The 8079-nt window shown below is 30.6% G+C and overlaps 2 protein-coding genes across 2 annotated transcripts in view; both read right to left on the bottom strand.

Annotated features, from left to right (window-relative positions):
• Positions 66-3160, bottom strand: LOC107624023 (cytochrome b5). Its single transcript, XM_016326461.2, has 4 exons — positions 3051-3160; positions 2774-2877; positions 874-940; positions 66-616 (listed from the first exon to the last, which is right to left on the bottom strand). Exons 2-4 carry the CDS (start codon positions 2852-2854, stop codon positions 342-344), a joined length of 423 nt encoding a protein of 140 aa, XP_016181947.1. The 5' UTR covers positions 2855-2877; positions 3051-3160; the 3' UTR covers positions 66-341.
• The window catches only part of LOC107628138 (transcription initiation factor TFIID subunit 11-like), a 2606-nt gene continuing 1726 nt past the window's right edge, over positions 7200-8079 (bottom strand). The window contains exon 4 of the mRNA XM_016330937.2: positions 7200-7364. Within this exon, the coding sequence (XP_016186423.1) occupies positions 7221-7364 (144 nt within the window). The 3' untranslated portion in view covers positions 7200-7220. The remainder of the gene's footprint in view (positions 7365-8079) is intronic.

The raw sequence follows: 8079 nt of genomic DNA, 5'->3' as shown, positions 1-8079 counted from the left end.
CCAAAAAAAAAAAAAAAAAGAACAAAGCCTTGTGATGTAAGTCACAACCAAAAGCCTTTGATCTAAGTAAGGTTTGTTGACCCATTTCTCTTCATAAAAAATACATTTAGCCATGGCTACATAATTAAACATGGCATATATCATAATAGCATAAATATTTAGACTACCCACAATGCTTATGATGAAATTCACTTCAACAAATTCATATACTATAAAGTCTAAAATAAACAAGTTAAAACAACACTGCCTCAAGTCTATGATTACCAAAATGATATTTGTGTGAATAATAATAATCATAACAATAATGGATATACCAAAAACCATGGTTCAAGCTCATATTCTCAGTTTTCTTCTGGCTTGGTTTTCTTGCCATAGTACTGCAGAGCAAATGCAAATCCCAATATCAGCAACGGCAGCACGTATTGCAAGAATTGAAGGACGAATCCGGCCGAGGATTGGTTGCTAGAGGAAGGTGCTAGTGTTGGTGGTGGTGAATTGTGTTTAGCTTTTGCCGGAAGTGTGTTGGTATCTACCTCGCCGACCAAGTATTTTTGCATCATCTCTACAGCAGAGTCACTATGGCCAACATCCTCAAAATCAATGGTAGCATCCTTTGCTGTTATAAACAAACACATGTGAAAATTCTTAGCTTTTCTCTCTTCTTTTCTAGATTTCAGTATGATCATTGGTATAGCTATGACAATTTGTTATCAGAAAATGAGTCACACAGACACATATCAGTATGCATACATGAAAAAAGTTGAAGTATTTTTAACCATCACAGGCTTTCATTTTCTGTCATCATCATAACAAGTAAATAAGAACAGAGTTTTTTAGTCGAAAATCGCTGATGGAGAAAGAGAATCTAATTACCTGTAGATGTTAGCAAAACTTCGTCGCCTCCTGGATGGTCATCCAAAAATGGGGTAACATCATATGCCTGATTCAATGACATGCATGTTATAATTTTCCATGCCATTATTTTCTTAAATCTATCATTTTTTCTTTCAATGGAAATCATCTAATGTTAGATAGTGAATCTAAAAAGATGGTGATCAAAGTTTTCATGGCATCAAAAGACATTAACATGATGTTTCACAGCATATGCATACAATGTGTTGAAGCATAATTGATTAGTCAATTCACATTCAAATATTTCCATCATCGATGTTCTTAGATAGTCGCGTTTATATGAATTCATAAGGCCAACATTTCACAGTCCCCCAATTAGTATGTGATGAAGATCAAACTAGAACATGAAGAATCTTTGTGGACAAATTGAGGGAGATTCTCAAACAAGAAAATCTTGACAAATTTGACATCTGGAGTGTAAAATTTGCAAGCATGGACATCTGCGAGGGACGCAACTACTGAACAAAAATCGATTCTAATACTACATGATGGTTATGAACACACAATTCAAATAGTTAGCATGTTGAATTGTAGTTCAAATACTCTCTTCCATCTTACATTAGTTTCCTATCTTTTCAGGACATCCCTCAATTTTCTTTCCCCCTTCAAGCTAATTAATATTCAACACCAAGGGCATGAAACTTGAGAGTTAATATAATCTTGTGGAGTTTAAGTAAACTTGAATAGCAAATTGGGAACCTAAACTTGACGCGATTCGAGTTAATTCCAGCACTTGATAGCCTTATTCAACATACTACAGTTAAGGCAATATCTATAATGAGCAGTGTTGGTTGTGTTCAAACCCAGATAGCAAATGCCATATAGTTTTACAAAGCATTTCAACTCGGTAAGTAAGTGCTAAAATATAAAGAATTTAATTACTATGCACTGACAATATAATTAGATGCTTGTGTAAAACTTTTTAAGATAATAGAAAGTTAAGTCAAAGTGTCAAACACTCTTCCTGATGTATCAAAACATTTTATTTTATTTTTCGATAAGTGAATGCCCAAACAAAATAGAACAACATCAAGGAAAATACAGAATGAGTCTAACTACCCTACAGCTTGAATTCGACTATGCTATGTATACACCAAAATCAGCCACCAAAGTCAGCCACAAGTATAAAATACATGTTGGAATACAAATACACATTGAAAATAAAATTAAACCACACATATATATTGGTGGCTGATTTTAGTGGCTGATTTTGGCGTACGAATAAGTACACAGGTAAGTACTATGCAGTTTTGCTATATATAACAAATTAACAATACCAACATGCACAAGCTTATGAAGGTATCCCTCTTCCCTATCCCTTTTTGACTTCTAGAACCTTCCAATATACATCTATAGGAACCCTATTTTTCAATAAACAATTTCTTAAAATTATTCCTAGTGAATGGAACTGCTCCAAAAGCAGTTAGAAACCACAGATCAGAGCAAAACAATTTCTCAGTAAATTTACTATCTTTCTTGTAATTCTAAGAGAATCAAAGGCATAGTTACAAAACTAGTAAAATAGTTAGGTTGTACACTGAAAGAGACTAATCCCCTTTCTCTTTGATGCTCTCTCAATTAGTATTCTCTCTAGTGGTAAAACCCAGAACCTAATATTTCTAGAGATGCCAATCCAGTTTTCCTATAATTCTAGAAATGCCAAATTAACCCAATCATATTGCAATTCAGTCCTTGTAAACAGTAAAAATATGTTCTTTTATGCTCAAACACATACGAATCAGATATATGTATTCATCTTATTAGAAGCATAGATGAGTATAAATCAGATCCAACCCAAAATCTACAACAGATGAATGTAGAACAACAGATCAAGAATAAGAAGCAATTGTCAAAAGTTAACCTTTCCATTGATTATAAGCCAGCAATCATTCTTGTGATTGTGCTTAGCCACATCTTCAAAAGTAAAAATCTTTGAACTCATGTTGCTTCTGTTACTTCTTCTGACTGTTCACATACAAATCCAAACACACCTCACTTCAAAATTATTCATAAAACCCACTCCATAATAGAGAAAAATAATTTCCAATACTAGAAGATATCAAGAAAAATATCATTGAGAGTACTTTTTCATTTTTATATTTTAAATGGACAAGAAGAGTTTGAAAGAAATGTCTTACATTGAGATGAGTGATGACAATTGACAGAAAAAGTGGATGAGTCAGGCACTTCACCAAGTATTGTGTTTTTATTTTCTAGTGAGATGAGTTATGACTTATGAGAATCTTATATATTTTTATATTTTTTAATAAAATCTAAATTTTAATTGGTTATAAGAGTTGTATGCACCTCGTTGTTAACGAGATATTAAAATATAGGTGAGTTACCTTCTTTGAAATTAAAGTTCATTAAATAAAATGACTCACTAAGTACTATTACTAATTACAAATGAATCATACGCATTAATTAAAGGTGAGATTTAGCTATCTTGTATAAAAAATAATTTTTTAAGTTTTAAATAGTTTATTCTTAAACAATTTTTATTAAGTAAAAATGTTGCACTCTTTATCAATTAAATTTAGAGAAAATATAGGGAACAACACTTTTTCAGCTAATTTTTTTTATATTGATTAAATATATGTAATACGTTATTATTGAAAGATTAGGTGTTTTTCTTTGATATGGCATTTTTTTAATTGATAATATTCAAATCGGACGGTCCGATTTATTTGAAAAAAAAAATAAATTAAAAATCGGAGGGTCCGATTTTAATATTAATTTTTTTAAATTTTCAAATACACAAATCGAACCGTCCGATTTATGATTGTTTGTTTAAAAAACAAAACAATACAAACAAATTGGTGTCTCTGATTTGTATAACCCACAGCAATGTAAAATAATTCTCTCCTCACAGCATCTTGTAATATATCTCTCTCTCACACGAAAAATAAAAAGCGCACTTTTTCTCTTAACAACATAAATAATAGGTTAAAAAAAGGAAAGTTAATTTTAATTTCAAAAATTAAATTTTGAATTAATTAGGATTAATCATAATTTTAATTTTTTTTTATTTTTGTCGCAACCGCTCTCTCGCAATCTTGTGCCGCCATCCTCGCCGGGGTCGCCGCTGCTGTATCGCAACTCTGGTGCCCTCCACAGCTGCTGTCTCGTTACTTGTTTCTTATCAACTAAGTCGGATGTTCATTTTACTGTGTATGCGAATGGTTCTTTTCATTTTAAAATGCATGTTTATTTGGGTATATCATTAGTATTTTACTTGATTTGCTTGATTCTGCATTTACATGCTCCACTGGATGTTTATTTTACTATGTATACGGATGGTTCTTTTCATTGAGATGTGAATGTTTATTTGGATCAAATCATTTGGGTGAAATAAGACGAGGACAAAGTAGAGATGTGTCGTGTCATCACGGTATGGCTGTATGACGGACAACCTTCTTCCTCGGCAAGAATGCGTGTCATAGGGAACCAGTAGAACGGTGCGGTTGTGCACGGCGCAGTTGGGCGATTGGCGGCCTTCTCACTCGTTGGGAATGCGCGGCTATTGAGAACAGATGCACGGTGCCACTGTGGGGAACAACTGAGCAAGGGCGGAGATAGCAACGACATTTCGCGGGCTTCAGAGATGGAGATGCGACGGTGCAATGTGAAAAAGAGGCGATGATGCGGCGTGGAGGAGAGGCAGCAGTGCAGCATGGAGCAGCCACGGAATAGCGTCTCTGTTTTGGACGAGGTGGCAATGGTGGCACACCGCAGCTTCTTGATCAATGATGGTGGACAATGTTTTAGAGGACGTTAGGTGGCAGTAGAAAGCTGCGGTGAAAATAGGGTTTAGGGTTTGGTGTGAGTGAAAATAGGTAATGGAGAATATGAAAAGTGAAAGTAAAATTAGGCTCTGGTATTTTTTCATAGTTATGAGAATTGGGAGTATAGGCCATTATTCACACCTCCCATGTCTACCTAGCGGAATTGTTAAATTTATCATTAAAATCACTCAAGTTGATGGATTGGACCGTTCTCAATCTTAAACATTATATCACACTCATACACATATTTAAGGATTTTATCTACTACTTGGTTATTGTTAAGATTTGAATCCGAATATAACATAGTAAGAGACAATATATTTAACCACTCAATTAAAATCTCAGTTGCAAGTTGATTTGTTTTTTTTTGGGCTTGCAAGTTGGTTGTTTAAAACACATGATAGCAAAACTGCTTTTTGGTCAGGATGAGACCCGTTAATGTAAATGATGTTTTTTTTAATGTCTGGAAAGATTATTGCTAGCCCTCCATGCCTGAGCCTTATTACAAGCTGATTGTTTTGGAGATGCTTAATTTTTGCGAGTCTTATTGGGCCTTTGATGGATCTACTCCTAAGCCCAAACTATAAAAAAATCAGTTAAAATTGTAATATGATGTTCAAACATTTGATTTCTTGACCCCCCAAAAAAAAAAAAAACATTTGATTTTGTTTTATTGTTTGAAAGAGCAAACATAGAGTATTTATTATTTAAAGGTAGATACCAATAATAAATAATTGGTAATCAACTTGGGTTGGTCGAGTAATCAGTTCACACGTCTGCTTAAGTAAGTATTAGGGATTCGAATTTTGTCTTGTGCATGCAACAACCTATTGGCCAACAACAAATTCTTAAATAAAACTTAGATCCGTAACGAATTAATCCTTAGTCTGTTAAATTAGAGATACTGTAGAAAAAAATGGTATTAATATAAAAAATTCTATATATTATTAATTTTATAATTAATCATTCAATGGCTAGCCATTATTTTCAGAGAATCATCATTACAACAGTAATCTTTTTATTTTTTATATTTTGTGAACAATATGTTATTTGAATATAAATTAAATCATCTTTCTTTTGGTGACTTTTTATTTTTATTTTTTTTGTTGACTAAATTAAATCATATCTAAATACATCGATGAATGATCTATAAAGAAGGAATATTGTTTGACATTTTTTTTCGGGAAAATACTTATTCTTTTACCAGAGTCATCTACATGGCAAGTTGGCAACAGTGTTTGTAAAATATTTTCACCTCCTTTCACTTTGGAATTTTTTGTTTTTCTCTCTGTTTTTAATTTCCCTATCCGATTATTCTACTCTTCTGATAAGACAAACATTAAGTAACAATCTTGTAGGTACTCACATCACATAGCAGGCAGAAAAAAAAAATTATTGTGATGAACAATTAAGATTGATGGAGAAATAAATTAAATTTATTTTGTTGACTGATTTTCCTATTTGTTTTTTTCTTTTTTTTTTTTGGAGGAACCTTTGTTTATTTCCACCCTACAATATTAATTCAAGATAGGGTAGTACATGAAAAATTAAAAATATATAAATACAAATTATGTGCCTATTAATCTGCTCATTTTTTAATTAAATATGAATAAATAATAATCAAATACAAATTAATTAAGATAATAAGTATATTACTCTATCTTTTAATAATTGATCATTAGTTCAAATGTTAGATGATAATAAAAAAGCACAGATCTATACGATAAAATTAAATAATAAGTCTCAAAGTTAAGCCTAGATTAAACGAAGAGCCAAGTTTAAACCTAATTCATACATATATAATTGAGACATGGATCCACATTCTTAGGTCAAATCAAAGTCAAAGCCAAACAAACAGAGGGATAATCACGAATTACAAAATCACACGGTTCAAGGCATTTCTCATATATAATACACTAATAAAGAATATGATGATTAAGACAATGAGAAAATGTTGCTCCATTGTTGAACTCAGTCTTAAAAAAATAATTTTACATGTATATTTAATTACATAATTTTATATTAATAAAAATAATTATTTTTTATTTTGACTGTATGAATAATCATTTAAAAAAATTAATATAATTATTAATTATATAAAATATTTTATACTGTCAGTATCAAAATTAATTTTTTAATAAATAATGTTATAGATTACATTATTTTGACCTTTTTGTTTGGATTTTTTATTAGTTATTTGTGTAAGGTAGGCCTAAGGATATAAATGATTGGCTGGTTATTATGACATACATGGAATTGAATATGACTTTTGGGAAACATATATTTCTCAAGCATGCACCTATGTATCTTCCCTCAAGATGCATGAACAATGATATTCAAGAATTAGGCCCTTTTCATGTGTATTTTGTGATGATCCAACATATATACAAATAAAGAAAAATTGGAGTGAAAAACATTTGGTAGGGTACGGTTGAGATAAGATCATATCAATAATAATTATGGGCTCTTATGAATTGACATATTAATAATTATAGGCCAANNAAGAAAAAAAAAACATTCACCTTAAATTGGAATACAATATATTGAAGCCTTGCGGCCTTCCTTCTTCTTGGTGTGATTACCATCAATGGATTCCTTCTTTTCTGGTTTTTGATTTTTGGCATCGAAATCCGGGTGGATTTTCCTCTTTAACATTTTCTTCATGAGCTATAAGGACATATAATCACAACAAATTATACTTAATGAAAGACTAATTTTCATGAAAATGCATGCCAATTAGTACATATATATCTGAATTAGTTTATGTTCCGAGTTCGAAATAATATATGGAATTAGAAATGTTGCAAATTGATTGTTATTTATATAAAACTATTAACTATCACTACTTATAGCTACTTAATCTTTATCAACAACAATATTGTTAAAATTTTGTAGTAAGCTTTAATAAATATCATGGATAACAAAATTTATGAGTAGATTTTATTTTAAAAGGTTAAAAAATTCAGGTTTAAATAAGTTTTATAAAATACTCAATTTTTGGTTTTGATAACATAAAATTTAAAAGATATTTATTTTAGTCTTTGTTATTAGTTTGATCCGTTAAGTGTTGACATAACAAGTTAAATATTGACAAATTAAAATACTAATGATAGAAATTAAAATAGAGACCTTTTAAAATTTACAAGACTAAAATTAAAAGAAAAATTTTATAAAATCTAAAAACTTAATTATGCCAAAAATTTAAATAATTTTATGTTAACAAAAGATTACAAAACACAATTTTGACTAGGTCAACCTTTGCAAAATTCATTGGGTCTCTTGATTTTCATACATAGTCAATTAAAGAAACATTAGAGAATTTCTTCATATTCCTAATAAACCACATACATAATTATTCACTTATATAATTTTAAAATATAAT

The sequence above is a fragment of the Arachis ipaensis genome, chromosome B02 (assembly GCF_000816755.2).
Source record: "Arachis ipaensis cultivar K30076 chromosome B02, Araip1.1, whole genome shotgun sequence".
Lineage (NCBI taxonomy): Eukaryota > Viridiplantae > Streptophyta > Magnoliopsida > Fabales > Fabaceae > Arachis > Arachis ipaensis.
This window is presented reverse-complemented; position numbering and strand designations above follow the sequence as displayed.